This window comes from Trachurus japonicus, chromosome 13 (genome assembly GCF_045865225.1).
Source record: "Trachurus japonicus isolate A0001 chromosome 13, Traja_1.0".
NCBI classification, from domain to species: Eukaryota; Metazoa; Chordata; class Actinopteri; order Carangiformes; family Carangidae; genus Trachurus; species Trachurus japonicus.
Genome location: NC_140919.1, coordinates 23441828 through 23461754, shown reverse-complemented (window position 1 = coordinate 23461754; position 19927 = coordinate 23441828). Strand labels below are relative to the sequence as shown.

The 19927-nt window shown below is 40.2% G+C and overlaps 1 protein-coding gene across 2 annotated transcripts in view; it reads left to right on the top strand.

The window, feature by feature from the left end:
* The window catches only part of arap1 (ArfGAP with RhoGAP domain, ankyrin repeat and PH domain 1), a 52385-nt gene that overhangs the window by 13804 nt on the left and 18654 nt on the right, over window positions 1-19927 (top strand). For both annotated transcript variants that reach the window (XM_085795462.1, XM_085795464.1), the window contains 14 exons: window positions 3220-3389; window positions 5226-5323; window positions 5413-5495; window positions 5881-6033; window positions 6367-6436; window positions 6670-6790; window positions 6946-7130; window positions 7382-7488; window positions 8473-8672; window positions 8951-9036; window positions 9281-9463; window positions 17266-17440; window positions 18257-18391; window positions 18586-18721. In XM_085795462.1, the coding sequence (XP_085651588.1) occupies window positions 3220-3389; window positions 5226-5323; window positions 5413-5495; window positions 5881-6033; window positions 6367-6436; window positions 6670-6790; window positions 6946-7130; window positions 7382-7488; window positions 8473-8672; window positions 8951-9036; window positions 9281-9463; window positions 17266-17440; window positions 18257-18391; window positions 18586-18721 (1902 nt within the window). The remainder of the gene's footprint in view (window positions 1-3219; window positions 3390-5225; window positions 5324-5412; window positions 5496-5880; window positions 6034-6366; window positions 6437-6669; window positions 6791-6945; window positions 7131-7381; window positions 7489-8472; window positions 8673-8950; window positions 9037-9280; window positions 9464-17265; window positions 17441-18256; window positions 18392-18585; window positions 18722-19927) is intronic.

Below are 19927 nucleotides of genomic sequence, written 5' to 3'. Positions count from 1 at the left end.
GTTTTAGGACACTACACATTTAGAGAACATTGGTATTGTTGTGCTACCTATAAGTCTATAAAGAACATAATACCTATTAAATTAGATTTTGTAAAAAGAAAAAAGAAAAAAAAACTAGTGTGTTTAAGCGTCAAGGAGATTAGGTGTTTTCTTGGAGAGAAACGGTGCTCTCAGCTTTCCCACCAATATACTCTATCTGCAGTAACATACTGGCTGTATTTGTTTAGGAAACATGTTAACCATGAACACAGACTATGTGTGGACTAGGTAGGTGCTGCTCTGGTGTGTCAAACTGCTACTTTTTACCTGTAATTTAGACAAAACAGATAGGAAAGCAGTGCAACAAGCAAAAAAAATCCCCCATTTGTTAACACCATATTGTAGCTAAAAGGGCCCAGGTCTATCTGTTTTTAGGTGATTCAAGTTAAAATATAAAATATTTTCCCATATTTCTGAGTTCGCACACAGGCAACCTTGGGGGGGAGAAGGAATGGTCATAGTCTCTTCAGCATATTGTCATCTGTTACAAGTAACAGAGAGCAAGCTAAATATAGCATCTCGCTAGCACTCTTCCTCTGTGAAGGAGGAACTGTGTCATCAGGTCAGTTTCCCGTCATTGTGGGTCTTCTATATCATTTTGTGCTTTTATTATTTAACAGACCAGGTGTGGACCCTGTTCCGCTAATTTTAAGTGAATATTGTGTATGAATTAAGGTAGATGTGGTCTTGAAATGGACATGACATGAGCATCTTGGTAGGCCCGTCTTAAATTAGACCAGAGAGCAGCAGAGCAAACTGAGCAGTATTTCTGTGTTAGAAGCAGCCCAGAGACCGTTTGGCAAGTTTTTTTGGCTTGTTGAATGCTGCCTACTGTAACACCTGACATGTATAAGTGGAGTGATGACTGGCCTGCTGTCTGTTACAACAAGAAACGGAGTAGATTGTCAAAGTGAAAAAGTAAAATACCTTAAACCGAAAGTACTTTTCTGTTATTGTGACACGTCTTTTTGTCCCAGCATCATCCCACTTTTACTGCTGCAAGCTAAAAGAACCGGGCAGTCATTTATGAATTGTTAAACTAAGTATGTGCTTGTACACAATGTGACATATTCTTAAGCTAAAAACTTTATTTTGCCATCTTGTGTCACCGCTGTTTTTCATGTCCTTAAAGGGATAGTTCAACATTTTGGCAAATTGGCCCATTGCCATAATCGCTATAGTCATAGCAGTAGGTTCATTACCTTTAATTGTAGGTGTAAGCTATTTTCAGTACGGCGGAGCGCAGCAGCTGGCTGCTCAGAGCTACGCTATGGAGGCTAAGGGAATTTCTTGGTTTCCCTCATTAAACTCATCAAATTCAACATCCCAAAACTCCACAGCGCTTTTGTAGACAAGTTGTGAGCTGCACAACCACCACGCTATGAGATAATGACGGAACGATACGAAACGGAGCCGTTTTCGAGGTAAATACAGGGTAAATACGGAGACTGCTTGCTGAAAAACTGTCCCTGAACGCAACGCACATCAGCGGTTTTGTATGAATTTACCTCTAAAACGGCTCCGTTTCGTATCGTTCCGTCATTATCTCATAGCGTGGTGGTTGTGCAGGTCACAACTTGTCTACAAAAGCGCTGTGGAGTTTTGGGATTTTGTATTTGATGAGTTTGATGAGGGAAACCAAGAAATTCCCTTAGCCTCCATAGCGTAGCTCTGAGCAGCCAGCTGCTGCGCTCCGCCATACTGAAAATAGCTTACACCTACAATTAAAGGTAACGAACCTACTGCTATGACTATAGCGATTATGGCAATGGGCCAATTTGCCAAAATGTTGAACTATCCCTTTAAATGGCTGCAAGGAGATGAAAATTCACAAATGACGGAGGAATAAAGAGGAACTTTCACAACTCTGGATAGATCGAAGCAGGCGTGTGGGCATATTTTTGGCTTTCCTGTCAGCAAGAAAATAGTGTACAGTTTATAGGCTGTTTAGCACTATGCTTATATGCACTTTTTTTAGGGTGCCTTTTTTATTTGCATGGACAGAGAACTAAATGAGTGGAACTGAGTTGAGGTAATGTTTGCTGAATCAGTATGTGTTGCATTGGGCTGAAACAAAACCATACTGTCAGTATTTCAGGTAATATTATAGTAGTTCAGCATACAGTTAGAAGGAGTTGGGCCAAAAATAAGAGCTCCTTGGATTTTATGTACAACAGTCTCAAGTCTTCTTGTGTATGATATGACAAGCTTTGCATACCTCGATTTGTGGATTATCTGACAGTTGTGTGTGTGAATCCTGTCAAAAACTGTCAGAGGGAAGTCATAATGGATACCTCTTGCCAATATTTCCCAAATTATGTTTTATTATTATTAGGCAACACTTATTTAGTAAGGCTGCAGGCTGAAGGGGTCACTCTGGGTACCATCAAAATTCATTTTGCGCTATGCTAGTACTGTATTAAATGTTTGTTCTACAGTTATTGCGGATGTTTTATATCAGAATTAATGGTATTATTACAATATTGATGAGACTTTCTGCTGAAATCCCACTGTTAGTATTCACCATGCAGTAACACCTTGCTCGCCTTGCAGCTTTCGAAAACAACAACCCCATAAAAAAGCCGGTTTGTTAGGGCGAGGTATTATTGACTACAGATTGTGATATTCAAAGGATGAAAATGTAATGCTGACACACTGGCATGTACACTTACATGGTCATAACACATCTGTAGTGCACACATAGTCACATGCTGTGTTTTGTGTGTGTGTGTGTGTGTGGGGGGGGGGGTCCAGAGGTATTCTCTGTTTACATGACTGTATCTTCAAGTTAGTGCAGGTTCAGACTTGCTGCTAAAACCAAAAGTAGGGAGAGAAAACTGGTCAGGCAGGAGGAGAGCAGAGGGATGCCAGCAGCAGACAGTAATGTGTGGACTCCTCACTTCACATCAGAGTTATTTCTTCTGCCTGCGAGTGGATATTGTTCTTGTAGGTGCTTGGAGTAAGGTGCCAGAATGAACAAAGTTATTTTTGTAGTCTTTACTATGGAGTGAGAAAAGAGAAGACCGGGGGGATGTGAGCAGAGCTACTTTCTCAACAGAGGATGAATAAAATCACCCGGCTACGTGGGATTTTCACCCGATCTCAGATTAACATGTCCGAGGTCTCATCTCCCGATTGCCAACCCTGTGCTTACCTGTCTTGTACCTCTGCACCCTGCAGCCCTTCTCCCACCAAGACGTTAGCTGATGAGATGCAGCAGGACCAAACTCCACAGGTTCCACCACGGATCAGGATACCCCATAGTCAAGAGAACGGGCAACAGTCGACTCACGCTGACACGCAGCCTCCTCTGCCTGCCAGGAGGGTTTCTCAGCCTCCATGCGAGTTCAGTAAGTAGTATAACCAGAATATAAACTTTTTCTTTGTAATATTTTATTGTACAGTGGTAGCAAACAGAAAATGTGGAGAAGAAATGGACAACAACATACAACAAAGTTCTGCAGCTGGATCTGAGACACTTCAGGTCATGGAACTATGAATTGGGGGGGGTTCCATTCATCCAGTAGCTTTAGCCCTAATCCCTCGAGAGTCATAAGGGATGTAGCGGAAATCTCTGCTGACACACAAAAAAAAGAGCCAAATCTACTTATTTAATGTCAAACTATGATAACCAAAATATAAACACAATAAATAACTTAACTTTGATCTCCCAATGGAGATTACCAGAAAATGCAGGTTTATTCAAGTAAATTAGGCTTCATTTCACAGAAATTGAATTCTGTAAAGCAGTTTATATGGACTTACAGTCTGCCAACCAGATCAAAAGTCTTGCTATCTTCAATTTCAAGCAGATGAAAGCGTGTACATGTACTACTCCAAAAGCTGGCTCACTCCCAAAATTATGCTTACAACACCTTGTGAAAACATAAAACCTAGCTCTGACTGATGTTAGTGTTTTGAATGATTTTATCATCATCCACCCATGTCCTTGTGTTTACAGTCTCCTGTGTTTTCATGTTTGAATAAGCTTGAAAAGAATCTGTGACATATATGACTCTTATCTTGTACAATATAACAACTACTTTGATTTGATAAGTCTAAACGCAAGTTAAAACGTACTAACCTGTTTCCACTAGCCACATGGTAATTACTTTAAAATGCTTTTGTAATAACTAGTTGGCAAAAGGACAAAAGTCAGAGTCAAAGTCAGAGCTGCACAAGTTGATAGACCAGTTATCACATGTACTTGAGTAAAACTGTTCAAAATGATTTAAAAAAGCCACCTTGTATCTCATTTATAAGATGAAAATCCCAAAATGTGTGTTTTATCGATGTATTGTCTCTTTAGTCTGAAATCAAAGTTAAACTAAATGACCAAAAGATGCATAGTGCATAGCTGAGCCCTTAGTTTCCTCAGTTCAAACACTTATTCTTTCTTGTTGTTGTTCATGCCATCATGGACCATTGCATTTGTTAAACTGTTAGACACAGATAGTGTCTGTTAACTCCCCCCCTCCGAAAAAAAAAAAGAAAAGTTCCCACATGCCAGAGGGCATATGACGGCTTAATATTACTGAATGTATTTACTGAAGGCGCCAAGCCTGAAAAACTGGTTCTGAAGGAACTCAGACTTACCACACTGAGGAAACAGATACTTTGTACACTTTGTATTTCAGTAACACTCTCGGTTGTCCCACTCTGACCTGTTAGTTTCTGCTCACAAACACACTAGATTAACGCAGCTAAAACCTGGCACAGGTAACTGGAGTAACTGGGATTATGGCCTCTTGTCCAAGAATTGGACCAAGTATTTCAACTGCATTCCCCTAAATACCCTCAAGTAACCCAGAGAGAGACAATGCTAATGTGTTGAGTTTATCTGTGGCTTATATGTGAAGTAAGCAAGATAGTTGTTCAGTGTTACACATCCTGTCACATTCTGTCATCCGTGTACATGCATACACGCTGCCATCCATAAAACCCCACAAATCAAATCTTTACTCTGTTGTGTATTGTTTCCGTTGTTCCAAATAAAAAAAGGAAACTAAGTCCCTTACACAAAAAGCAATATGTTTCCTGTACTCCTGTGCTGTGTTTGCATTATGTGTTATAGTTAATTGAAGCCATTGCCAGTCAAGCACATTGTCTATGCTCTTCAGTGAAGTCTTTCTGTGCTGGGAACTTTTCTAGCCAACAGTGTTCTCATCCTGTGTTACTTCCCTCAGAGCTCAGCTCAGCCGATGAACCCGATGATAATTCTGATGATTACGAAGATCCAGATTTGTTTACTCCCAGTGTTCATCGCTTGAACACAACAGACAGGGTAATATATTGAGTAAAAACAGTTGCCTTCTTTTACACTCCTTCTCGTGTCCCCCTGCGCATTGTGAACCACATCTCCTCCTCCAACAGGATATGACCCTGCAGGTTCCCGGCCAGCCAAAGGGGCGCTACAGTTCTTTGTGCAGTGATGATGAGCTTTTGGATGATGATGAGTGAGTCATGCCTGAACACATAAACAAAGCGTTTACACAAACACAGAAGCAGATTTGACTTCTGTTGTCAGTACATCGCTGAGCTTGGTAATCAGCATTTAGCTGCTTTTTGAGTAATTACCAGTAATTATACATATTGCTTAATTAGATTTCTCGCAAGCCATTGTATTTACTGAGTTTTAAATTCATTGCAAGTTATGTGTTAATCTGAATTTCTTTTATCAGTGCTGTAAGATATCTGTGTACTTGAGAATAGTTTACTGACTTCTAAACTAAACCACATTGGATTTCCTTACATTCATCCATTGAGAACAATGATACATTTTTCATCTGTTAATCGATTTTTACCGTGTGATTACATGTGCTTATTTCTGTGCATCCATAGTTCTCCCCCCTGGCAGGATGTGGGCATCAGTAACTTGCAAGCCAGCGTCTACCTGCCAAACACTGGCAGACTGGCTTCAGCCACCAAAGAGGACAGCTCTCAGCTCGCTGCAGTCATCAAGAGGGGGTGGCTGGACAAGAATCCACCTCAGGGGTATGAACAACAGCAGCACATAAATATACAAACTGAGGGTCTTCTAAAAATGGGATCCAGTGCTAAATACAATTTTCACAGAGCAAAGAACCTCCAAGCAAAAAATTTACTGTGATAAAAGAATTTGCTGACAAACGTCCAAGTATTTCTTAGTTAATTATGCAATGCTGCTATGCCAGTACAAGCATAGTTAGATTATTTGTAAAGCACATTTAAAAGCAACAAATACTTATTGCTCTACAATGAGATGAAGACATGGCATAAATAAGGATTATGTGCTAAATGGGTAAAATGATAATGCACTTTTTAATGTCATTGTGTCTTCATACACAGGGCCCTTTATTACCAGAGACGATGGGTGAAGCTGGATGTTGACTACCTGAGATATTTTGACAACGATAAGGTAACAATACACACATACAGAATAAATCATCGTTACATAGGTAATTTCTACATACACAGATTCATTGAGACATACTTTCTCGCTCAAAACAGGAACCCTCACACACACACACACACACACTTTGTCTACATGCAGTCCTATGCACATACACACCACACAGTCTGCATGTTGTATGACAGATATGCATCTGTTTAAACGAGCAGGTGCTGCTGTGTGTGTGTGTTGTTTTGCAGGAGGTTTATTCCAAAGGAATCATCTCTACAGCCTTCATCACTAATGTTTCCAGTGTCGGAGAGCTCAAGTTTGATGTTGCCACAAACAACAGAACATTTATCTTCAGGGCTGAAAATGAAGGTCTGTCCATTTCCTCTGGTCATCTGTCTGTGTGCTCAAATTGAAATGTATCATGTGCGTGTCTTTTGCATGCATTTATTATGCATCTGTGTAGGTTCATATACATTTGTGCATTCATATTTTATAAATCACATATTGTTAATAAATCCGTCCAGCTGAGAGGAACGACTGGGTGACTGTACTGCAGGACTGCACCAAGGGGCGTCAACGGCGCAGCACTGTGAACCCCGGTTCACCCTCGACCCCGGACTTTCAGGGCTATCTGGAGCTCAAAGGGTTACGCTCCAAACTTTACACTGTCGTCGTCTCAGATAAGGTCTTTCTCTACAAAACTGTAGATGTAAGTACTCTCTTGTGCGTGATGTATGTAGAAATAAGCCTTGTGTCACATAACTTCAAATCAGTTATAGTTTATTGTGTACTGTTTGCCTTAATATTACAAAATCTCGAAAAAATGATTAATGATGAAAGTACTATCCTTTTTCATAGTGTAAAAACAAGAATATTATTCTTTAAAATGTTTCTGTTGATCCTTAATTGGAAAAAATATTATAAAAATTATGAACTTCTTTTTTTTGTTGTTTCCGGCAGGACTTCCGTATTGGAGTTGGTATCACATCCATTGAGATGAATGTAGGAAATATTAAAGAGACAGACCGTCGTAGCTTTGATCTCACCACACCCTACCGCATATTCAGGTACTGCATCTACACATAAAAGCAAAAAAATACACACATTTACTCAAATTAACATGTGTACACAAATACTTATTATTAATTTTCTCATCTCAGACATAGCATTTTGTTTTCTGAGAAGGATTTATGTGTAAAGATTACCAATCCTCATTGCAAATTGGGGTTGAAGTTAGTCTTGCTGCTAGGATACTTGGTGGAAATGAGATCTTGTGGTTTTACTGAGAACTCCCACCGTTCGTCTATCCTCAGAGTCCTCAGCTGGACATCTTTTGAGAATGTGAAAAGCCCTTTGTACAAGTGTGTATGTGTGTGTTTTTGTGTTTGAAGAAGAGTGAGGGCTATGTGTGTACGAAGTCTATGTGTTGGTGTGGTGTGTGTGGTCTTTTGGCTGACAGTGCACAGCCTGCAGTGCAAGGGCTCAGCTTGACAGGATGGGGGAAACTGAAAAGGCTTGTGTATTTGTATAAAGTCGGACTGTGTGTCAGTGTCTGTGTTGGTCAAAGTGTGCATTGACTCTATATGTGTCCCTTTGCATGTGCAGTTTTTGTGCGCAGTGAATCATCATGAAACTTTTCTGTAGGAAGACGGAGTGTTTTTGGCAAGCATCCTAAGTGGTCAGTTTTGTGGCTCTAGTCATTTGAAAAGTGTGTGTATGTGTATTTAAAGGACATAGAGAAGCAACATGTTGAGGAGAAGAGGAAGGATTCAAACACGAGAGTCTGTGTCAAGCCACAAATCTGTCTGCGTGTGTGTATATGATTGTGTAGTTTCCAGTCTTGACTCAAGAATATTTAGCTACAGAAGAGCAGAGGAGGAGTGAGTCCTCGGCGGGCTCATGAACAGAAGAACACACACACACACACACACACACACACACACACACATACAGGACCAGCACCAGCTTTCTCATCTCTGTCACTTGGTATCTGGCTGTGACGCTGTCATGTCGGCGTTAACTCTGGGCCGCATGTTTGTCTCTGTCCGTAGTTTTATAGCTGAGTCAGAGCAGCTAAGGGAGCAGTGGGTGGACGCCATGAGGAACGCCATAGGTGAGGCATTATCCAATAGTGAGGTGGCGGACCGGATCTGGGCGGAGCCTAGCAACAGTTTCTGCGCCGACTGCGGGGCTCCCAAGCCGGAATGGGCAGCCATCAACTTGTGCGTGGTGGTCTGCAAGCGGTGTGCAGGTTGGTGTCTGCATCTACGTTTAAAAGTTCTTTAAAAATGTTTTGGCATAAAAGATTGTTTACATTACAATCAGCATGAGTTCAGCATGAGTTCGCTTATTCTTATTCTTTAACTATCACTTCTGTGAGTTGCAGTGACAATGGCGATGTATGGATCTCAGACCTAAGCCGAATATAATTTGACTCTCATTAGAGTAGCTGAAGCCAACTTGTTGTAGAATTTCACAGTCGTGTTACACAGTAAGGATGTAATGCGTAGTTTGTGTGTGTGTTTCCAGGAGAGCACAGAGGACTGGGTCCTAGCATCTCAAAGGTTCGGAGTCTAAAGATGGACAGGAAAGTCTGGACGGAGGAGCTTATACAGGTACATGTACACACAAAAAATTACATAAATACATAATGAAACATTTCTTGAGACCTGATGGTTGCAGTTTTTAATTTGGAATAAAAGATAATACAAAAATTAGCAACAAATTATAACATGATTCAATCACACTTGTGGTCCTACAGGAGCATGAGCTAAATAACCATACAGTGTATTGTTATAGTTAATAAGCTTGACGGTGTGTATTTTATGAACCTACTACTCTACTCTACCTGTGATGCAGGTGTTCCTGTTGCTAGGCAACGAAAAGGTAAACAGTTTCTGGGCGGCTAACATTCCTCCGAGTGAGGCCTTGACGCCCTCTAGCTGCAGCGAAGAGAGGCGACGCTTCATCACCAACAAGTACCGCCAGGGAAAATACAGAAAGTACCACCCTCTGTACGGGAACCAGAGAGAGCTCAACAACGTGAGTAAAACTCAGTTCTGCTCTTTTGTCTTGGTCCGTCTCATCCTTCTGTTCAGATTTAAAGCTTCTCGCGCTAATTTCTGTGGCTGCAGAGATTGAATAAGATTATATTGGGTCCTCTGTCAGAGTTAAGAGTTAGTCAACATATGTTGGGAAAGAAAGGCTTTGGTGCACTGGGAGGATTTAGAGGCGGTTGGGATGGTTGGTTAAGCAATCCACTGTGACTAAATTGTCTTTTTAACCCATGATGTTGACTTCATTTATTAACTTGGTGACACTTATTGCTGCTTAATGTAGTATTGATGCTTCCTATTGCCTAACAATACAGTGCCTCCCTTAAGAGCTGCATGTCTCATAGAGGGTCATAGGCTTCGTTTTGACTGGGTTTGATGTGCACAGTCTGGGAAACACTACACACTGTAAATCTACCACCCTCCCTCCCCAGACTATGAATGAGATTCCAAGAATAAACATCACTTTACATTCTTCTGTGTATTTTAGTCCTTTCAGTGATCAATCATGTAACCTCTTAGTAGATTCATTGACTGACAGAACAAAACTTGTTCTTAATCTTCTGAGAGAAAGAGAGTTAGCTTCTTAGTGTAAAACACTATTATACTGTATATGAGCAAAAAAGGCAGGTTTCTAGATTACAAGAGCTGGCTAAATCCCTGCCAACTGCAGTAAGCTGAATAACTGACATTCACAGTCAAAGTAAGCCAAACACAGACAGAATATCATTAATGCAGGTTTTCAAACAAATGTCTGTGAATTCTCGGCCAAAACCTAAGTGCTCCAAAAAGTTACTCCACCGTGTGTGATAAATGTCTTATGTCTGTGTGTTTCGGACGGAGCTGGGTCACCCATTAGCCGCTTAACCCACTTACCACAAACAATGCGGACTGTTCACAGACACACTGAGTGTGTCAGTGAGTCACATTTAGCACCTGACTGTGGGTTCTGTTTTACCCGCTTCAAGTGTGTGTATGTGTGTGTGTGTGTGTGTGTGTGTGTGTGTAAGTGAGTCACTGTGTTTGGCACACTAACATACACACACATGCACAACAATTATTGTTTGTTTTGGTTAAAACTGTTTAACCCTTCTTCATTCAGCCCACAGTGATAGCTATCTCTTTTTCCCGTTACTACTCTGGGAGATACCATCTGTTGGGCTTTTCTAAATTTCTCTTTGCCTGTTTTTTGAATGAAGGATTTCACTGAAGACAATAATCTGATAGCTGCTCTACCTATTTTTCTCCTTTCTTTCGTAAAAACACTTGAGGTTCTTCACATCTGGGTTCTTCCTTTTTTCCCCTTGGGTGTGTCTTGAGAAATAAAATGTACTTGTGTCATTTATGCTGTTGTGTCAAGTATTCAGGGTGAACAGCCACTCACATTATTGTTCTCCATTCACACTCACACTCACACATTGCCTGAGAGCGTCTTTGAGCTACACTCAGGTTTGTTGATCAAGTCCTAGCTTTTCATCCCTACTTCTCTGTTTCCTTTCTTCTTTGTTTTTCCCTTTTTTTTTCTCTAAATGTGACATCATTACTCACTGCTTTAACTGGAATGTGCTGTAACTCCGCCTCTCCTCCTCCCCCTACTCTTGTCCTCCTCCTCCTCCTTCTGTCCTCCACATTGTTTGGCTAGGACTGCCGAAGAAAGTTGATCTCTTCACTTCTGGCTTTTTCTCATTTGTAAGTGACTGTTACTCACTTTACTTTCTGTCACAGCATCACAAACTAGGACTTTTTTTGCACTTGCGACTTTTGTGTGTTTGTATGTGTGTGTGTGTGTGTGTGTTAGTGTGTGTTTATCTACATCAACTGATTTTCAAACGGAGGAATACAGATTAAAAGGAACTGAAAACTATCAGGTAAGGTCTGGTATGGGCTGAGCTATCGGACCAGGTACTGAAAGTGTGTGTACGATTGTGTGTTCATGGTGATTAGCTCTGTAAAGAATGTGGATGTCAGTGTGTGTTAAATGGGGCATGTTTAGTGTGAGCACAGGAATGTGTGTCAATGGACTTTGGATCTCTGACAGTCTGTGATCTCAGTGTAGTTGAACAAATCCATATCTAAATGTGCTCGTTTGGCACAGTTTTGTGTGGAGACCATGAGGGCTGCTGCACTGCAGTGTGTGGGCTGAGATACGTTAACATACATATTAATGTGCGTGTGTAGGCGTGTGTGTGTATGTGTGTCCATCCATGTGTTCTCTGTGCACTCAGTAGACGGTAGGCTCACCTCTGTCAATGGACATCATTGTCTCTCTCCCTCTCTCACTCCATCCCCTCCTGCTTTGTTTCCCTCTGCTCTTTGCCTCTCTTTTCTCTTTTGAAACTATTGATGCTTTGATTCATTAAATGGGTTTTATATTCTCACTAAGGAGTACAGTGTGTATTTCTATGAAGAATTTTCATTTTGATGAGTACAAATGTGCAAACTGAACTTAGTTTTCTTACCTTTCTTACCACGCAGCATGTTTGCCATTAATGTGTTGAGAATAAAGAGCCTGTCTTCCTCTTCGGTGTCTGTCTTACCGTATTACACTGATACCTGAACCGTCCTTTCACAGCCTTTTGGGAGGCGTATCAACAAGCTTGACATGTTTTGTTGATTGATATGAGCAAGTGAAGAAACAAGAGTATTCTGGGTGGAGCATTAAATATGTCTGACAGAGAAATTTATTGAATTGTTTAAAACAGGGAAGTGGTAAAAGTTTGAGAGTATGAACACCAAGGGTGAATTATGGACAGTTTATGTCTCATCATATTTGTTGCATTTGTTAAAATAAGAGCTATATTTTTATAGGACGTAAAAAAAAAAAAAAGAAAGAAAAGGAAAACCCATTCATTTGTGTTTATATACATTAAGAAATTAATTTTAGCATGTGTCCTTAGTCCTTTTTTACTAACTACTACCAGTCTGCTAGTTTGTTGTGTCTGTGTTGACTGCTGGTGACAATCAGTTTGTTATGGTGCTTATTATAGCAAAGTGACATAGCTGAGAGGCAGTAATAAAAAAAGAAAACTCTTGTTTTTATGGGCTTGTTTTTATGCTTTTATGGTTTTGGAAAGTGGTTTTCCATAGGAAAAATCCATCTCTCTCACTCCTCTTTCTGCCCATTCCCTGCTGTCTCGTTTTTCTTCCTCTCATTTCCTCATTCACATCGTAGGATTCACGTGCTCAGGGAGATCTGCTTGAGGTGGGGTTTGCTCCCTTGTTTATTTCCCAGTGTCTTTCACCCCCATTTTTTTGGCCTGTCTCTCTGTTTTCCCTCCATGTCCTATTTATGCTCCAGCTCCTTTCCCCTCCTTCATGTGTCTGGATTTTCACCTCTGCCTTCTCCATCTCCCTCACTCTGGAAACTGACCCTGGTGAGGTAATGATGGAACATATGTGGATAACTGCTCTTAACCATCTGGATTATATATATATGAATGTGCACATGTAAATGTGGGTGTAGGTTTTGGCCAGACTTTGACTATATGCAAAAGTGAACAAAGCAGAACTGGTTGTTCAGGTCTGTGTGTCTGTAGGGGGTCTGAATGTATCATGGAGAGTTTGTAGCCAAGTGTAATCAGTCTCTGATTATTGTGCTTTGCCGAAATCCTTTCATCTCACTACCACAATATTTTTCTTTCTCCTATTTTTCCTCATCTCTTTCTTTTCCTCCAATTCTGTCCTATGGAGCTGCTGAGGCCAGATGCAGGCCTGTGATTTTAGACACACCCAGATAAAATCTCTTTCTGTCTCTGTCTCTTTCCCTTTTTCCCTCTCTCTGGGGAAATTGGGTAAGATTCTTGAATTCCCTTCTCTTCCCTCACTCTTTCTCCCTCTCTCTGTTATTACATTACTCCCAGTTTCATAGGCAGCAGATGTTGGAGGGCGTGAGGTCCTGAAACACTCAAACAACCCATTTCCTCATTGTACATTGTTCTGATTGGTTCACTACTTTGGTGCATTGATACATTGCACTACAATGACCTACATACATTATAAGCGCTCACGTGTATATCCACTGAGACAAGAGAGCTTCATATTGTTATTATTTAACAAAAAAAAAAAACATACTATATGCAGTCATCAGTCACCACATTACATAATTTTGCATTGATCCATATCGGCAGCAAGATATTGTAAACTCACTGCTTTGTGCTTTTTTCTAAATTCACTGTTATTGCTTGGCATGTAACATGGTGGATAATGTAGGACACAGAGGCACTGAAATATTGACTTCTTTGGTTTGTGGCCTCAGCCACTGAAGCTCAACATGCTGGTCAGTTTTTGTGTGATGGTTAAAAAATGTGTTTCAGTGTAAGTTGTTTTCCTCAGTTCAAGCCCACAGTATATCCTCCTGACTTGAAATCATTGCAAACATCTCAGTAAACGTTAGTTTGCTCTCATTGTGTGAAAAAGAAAAATCCATCTAAGTGACAGTTGGCTTGGGTCAGCTTGGAAACATGAGGTTTAGGTTCTGACAAATGCAATACACCACAAGAAGAGAATAATGTTAACAAAGGACATCTTTAACACTGTTCATTTCCAGACTCTGAATTAATTCTTTTGAACTCTCTCACCCTCTGTGTCTTTACCTTTCACTCTACTTGGGCTTGTTTCTACCAGGGTCACAGATGTCTCTCATTTACTGCATCTACCAAGCTTAAAAGGTTTTCAAAGCTTTCTGTTAAGTTTGATATGCTATAATGCAACACAAAACAAGTATAGAGAGAAAAACAAAAACAAAAGCTGGCTTCTTAAGATAAAGCAGATTTCCTTTCAGCTGTGTCCATAAACAATCTCCATTATCTGATGTACATCTGTTTTGATGTCAGTGATGTATGATGTATGGTTTATTGCAAGAAAAAAGGCCAAGCTTCATTCATTTTGATGACATCTTAACTGACAACATTTTCAGCTCTAGTACAGAGAAATATAAAATATTTGTTGCACTTCATGGTCCATATGACATCATTAATGGTGCTGTGTGTGGATGTGTCCCACTCCAGGTGGCTGACCATAAAGTCATATTGAGCGAAACAGAGAAATTTGTCTCGGTGTCTTCTTTGTTTACAAATGTGTCTTGTGCAATTCAAATCTTTGTTAATTGGTTTGTTTTGTTAGTATGTGTGTGTTGAGAGTCAGTGGTGTGTAAATAGAGGCGGGGCTCTGTCTGTGTGTGTGATGGAGCACTGTGGAATTTCTCAATCAGATCCAAAAGGGCTTATTGGTTTTAACAGAAGACAGACTCGTCTGTGTGTGTGTGTGTGTGTGTGTGTGTGTGTGTCTGTGTGTGTGTTTCTCTGTGTGTGTTTCTCTCTGTGTGTGTGGTTATGTGAGTTTTTAGTTCCTCAGCTGTAAAAACACTGCATCCTCCTTTTCTCAGACATAACATCTCTCCTGCTCACCCTCTCTCTTTCTCCTCGTTTTAGTGTGATTGCTGAAGGCATCACACACAACGCTGAAGGCAAACTAAAACATTTTCAAATAAATCCAACTTCTTTTGCAGACTCTAACTCCTCCTTCATGCTTTGTGCTACAAAAGCTATCAAACCTCTTAGCTTTTTCTGAAGCTCATCGGACTTATACAACTTTTTGATATTTATACTTTTTAAAATATCTTACCTTACCTTCTGGTCTCATTCAAATGAATGAAGATGATCTTCAAATCACTGAAATCTTTCTGCTCTCCTAACTTCAGCCATTTCATACATGCACACTTAAAGCTACAAATTTCATTCAACCTTTAAACTGTTCACAAGACTTTCAGCTATAAAACTTCTATTGAACTTTTTAATATTTTGTAATGTTTATCACTGTTTAAGTTTTATGCTTTTTTAGAGTATTTTTGAGTTCATGATGGGTGTGTATTGCGGTTAACGAGCAAATGCTAGAGAGGATCTGATACTCATCTGAAATGTATGCCTTTATGTAGTCCTCTGTTTTGAAACGTGCTATTTAACTAAAATTATTATTATAGTATATTGTTATTATGTCCCACCTGCAAAAAGGTGAAGTATACGGTGTGCACTGGTGTAGCATGTTTAGTACTGTAGGAGATGATGCTGATTATTAGACTCATGGAACAGATCTGCTCAGGGTGGTGGAGCAGGTCTGTGAAGTGAACCGTTCCAAGTTTCACTCAGTCATAGCCAGATCATATAAATAGTTGCATACCCTACACACCAACCGTCTGGTATGGAACAGTATAGATGTCCTTATTCACATCATCTGATCATGTCACCTGACGGGGAGTGGTGGCCATGATGGCTGCCTGCCGTCATGAGGCATGTTTCAGTGTTGGGTAATAAAATGATAATCAGCAATATCTCAAATTTCAAATTTATTAAGGGATAACCCCTTGAGATGCATCATCTTGTCTTCCAGGGGGTCTTATACATCAAAACAATCAGACAATACAGTACAATCACATACACACAACACAAAACATACACTTAAAGTGTGCACAACAGCTCCCGAATCCCTCCCGCCCACCCCACCATACCCCATCAGCCCCTAACCCCATCACAAGGGCAAAAGAGAGGTAAAAATACATGCAAATAAGTAAAATAATAATAATAATAATAAATAAAAACTAATAACAACAGCAGAGGGTCTGGAATATTCCCTACAGTATATGCAAAGTGTAAGGGTTTTTCTAGTTTTAATTTAGGTTTACAGTACATGGAGTTATTGCTTTACTGTAAAGCGTGTAAGATAGTGTAAAATAATACATGTAATCCTTGAGACTGTTTTCAGGTTCATGAAATCTTTATTTGTCTTCATATTGTTAAAAAACTATTTTTGTCTAAATGCTGTTGGATCCAGTTGGGTGGTGAAGATTTATCTCTTATTGTTGTTCTGACGGATTTCTTTTCTGATCGTTTTTCTGTTTTGTATATTGTCCCACCAAAGTTGTGTACATTTTCATCATAACCATTGTTTTTGCTCACGTTACACCTTCAATTGCTGTAACAAGTTCACTGGGATGTGACAGAAACATTGACTCTGCAGTGCAATAGAGAACAAAAATGATACATTTGACACGTCATTGTCCCTGAATGACATGACAGTTCATCATCAGACATCAAATCTGTCCTCAATTTGGCAACTCTGAACAGAGCAGTGGGTGGACTGATAACCGTCTGACACCTAAGCTGTCAACACAGACACACCAACACACACAACCACGTCACTGGATTGTTACAGTTTAGTTTGACCTCAGCTGTTTCCTTTGAAACAGAGATGACAGAATCACATGATGACATAATTAAAACCTGACCAGCTGCTCCACGACACAGTGCAAAGGTTATCAGTTCACCTGCAGTTCAGTATCACTGTCACTGTGGCACATATTTGTAATCTCTTCCTTTCTCTGTATCACTGTAACTGGATTCCTGTCCTATTTCCTCTTGAATGATTCTTTCTTTTTCCTTCTTTCTGTTGCTGTTTACTGTCACTTCTTTCATATCTCACTTCCTCATCCTGGTCCTAATTGTATTGCAACAGTACTATACAGTAAATGTCAAAAAAAGCAAACTTCTTGAAAAGTCCATAACATTTTTTGATCTGTTGAATTTTTCCAGACCAGTTAAGTTTTGGCCAGTTCATTTCATGTCGTAATAGACTGTCAGTGGTTTTGCATGTGTTGTAATAATCTGGTTCTTATTTTATTTTGCTGATGCATGTGTATTCCCACCGCACATAACACATACTAATTTCCTTATTTTTGTGGACGTTTACTCATGCATTTCTTTATGTATTGATTGTGTCTTCCTCTCTCCTCCCTCTTAGGCTCTGTGTATAAATGTGCAGTGCAGTGATGTGCTGGAGACATTGAGTTTGATCTTCTGCGGGGCAGATGTGAATTGTTCAACTGGTATGGCAAGTTGGCCTACCCCTGCCTCCCTGGCCAACGCACACTCACAACCTTTACAGGCTGAGTTAATTAGCCACAATCTCAACACAGGTACAGTATAACTGTGCACACACATAGTCACATAAAAGATCCTTTTAATTACTCTTACATGAAGGTTGAGCTGGGTTTTCATGAAATTGTTCATCACTGACATGTGACAGTAACAAGTTTATACCATAAGTCATACATTGTGAGTTATTTGTTGAAACTTCAAAAATCTATTTTTTTTTTTTTTTTTGTGGGGGGGGGGGGGGATTTTTTTTAATTTTTTTTTTTATATTGTGCAATGTGCATTTGTTAGCCTTTTTTTACATACAGAGAGTACAGGTTTTGAAAATGGTTTAATTTCACTTTATAATGGAGTATGTTAATTTATAGGCTCCTACAGTATTTGTGTGCAGATAAATGTTAAAAATGCAGACTGTAAATCGAAAGAATCGGCAATATCGTAGAATCGCAATTTAAATCGAATCGCCATCCAAAAAATCGTAGAAGAATCAAATCGGGAGAAAAGCATATCGTCCCAGCCCTACTAGTTGAACTGTTACGTGCACTATGATAGTTGTTTTATATGTACTGTGAAGTTGATTGTCTCTACCGTATGTTGTCTTATACTGTTGATATTATTGTGTGAAGAATTGAAAAAGCATTCCTTAAATTTTCTCTGATGTTTTGTTCTTGTACCATTCACGTAGGTTTATGAGTAATGATGACTTTTCAAAATGTTACTTAACCAACACACATTCCTGCCATACCCAGGAGTGTTTTGAGTGCTAGCTTTACCAGATGCACTATTTCAGACTCCCAGACGATTAAACCCTGTATGGTAGGTTGTATAATTGTTTCCCGTGGTTTTTCTTCCTGCAGAGTTGCCACGATCAGAGATCGGCGGGGACATGGATGCGGTACCTTACTCAGCACCAACTAGTGTGTCTCACAATGGCTTCCTCTACAAAACTGCATCCATGGCTCGTGCTATCACAGAGCGCAAAGCCAAAGAGGGTACGTACAGTACAGACGATGCAACACTAACACTTTCCACATAGACCCACAGCCATTTTCTAAACAAAGTTATGTAGAACAACACAGTAAAAGGCTCATCAGCTTTATAGGAAGAACTTTATGACATCCTGCAAGAAATTCATTATGGTAACATTATGCTTGCCTAAACTTTCCTGTTATGTTTTTCCATGTAGAATTCAGTCGTCGGTGGTGCATGCTGAATGATGGCACTTTCAGCTACTATGAAAGTGACAAGAACGCAAATCCTAATGGAGCTCTGAAGGCTTCAGAGATTGTCTGTCTGGCTGTTGACGCACCTGAAAGACATGGGTAAATATAAACACACTCATACAGCAGCAGTCTCACTTTCCCCAACTGCCTGTTTGAAATACAGGATCTACTAGTGACAAAATGAGTTGATACATTGAGTTCTGGAAAGAGATATAGGCTTCCTTTGTGCAGGCACAATCGATACAAACATTCCTTTGTGCCTGTATCAACCAAGCTTCTCAACAGCAGGAAATGATTGCGATGTTTCTGTATATGTATACGAACATAGGCTATGTTGTTCTGTCCTCACTCTTGTGTATCTGTACAAGGCTAGACAGATAGCGTACAAAAACTCAGCCAAACCGTCTTCAGTTGTGTGGTTTTTTACTGATGCTGTTTCTGTAAATCTGAACAGTACAGAACAGAATTTACTTACATGCAATACATAAATATACATAAAATACTGACACTGTAAACATGTGCAGAATCACTTTTTACAAACAATACTTACGGACAAATCTACTCCAAGGCTGAACGTAAAGGAAAACACTGCTCACTGCAGGCTGCTAGGCTACTAGCTGCTAGCTTCTAGCTTTTTGACTGTAGCACATGGAGAAGGGAAAAAAGAAACTTAAGGAAATGACTAATACCAAAAGTCACCACTAGGTGGCCACAAGGTCAGGGGCTCAGCACACTCCCCGCCTGGTATATTTACAAATATACCACTATAAATTAGTTCTTCTGTCCATTTTCAGGTAGGAGTACAATCACCTCCGTAACAGGCCTGAGATATGTTTTAGCAACTCCTTGCTTCCTGATCTTGACTTCAACTTTCCGTACTCGGTTGTCAGCACTTGGTAGAGTTTTCACTATAAGCCCAATGGGCCACTCGTTGCGTTTGACTTGACCATCTTTAAGCAAGACAACATCGCCTTCCTGTACATTTCGCTTCTCGCCCTGCCATTTTCTTCTGGTTTGCAATGTTGCAAGGTACTCTTGCTTCCATTTTTTCCAGAAACAATCTGCAAGACCTTGAACCTGTCTCCACTGACTTTTATAGAGGTCTTTGAGTTCAAAGTCTCCAGGTGGCACTGACACAACACTGGCCTTCTGGGTCAGAAGCATTGCAGGTGAGAGAACTTCAGGCGTTTCAGGGTCGGTCGAGACAGGAACCAATGGTCTGGCATTCATTATAGCCATGACTTCAGCCATTAGAGTGGTCAACACCTCATGTGTGAGGCGAGTAGCTGAGGATTTCAACAGCAG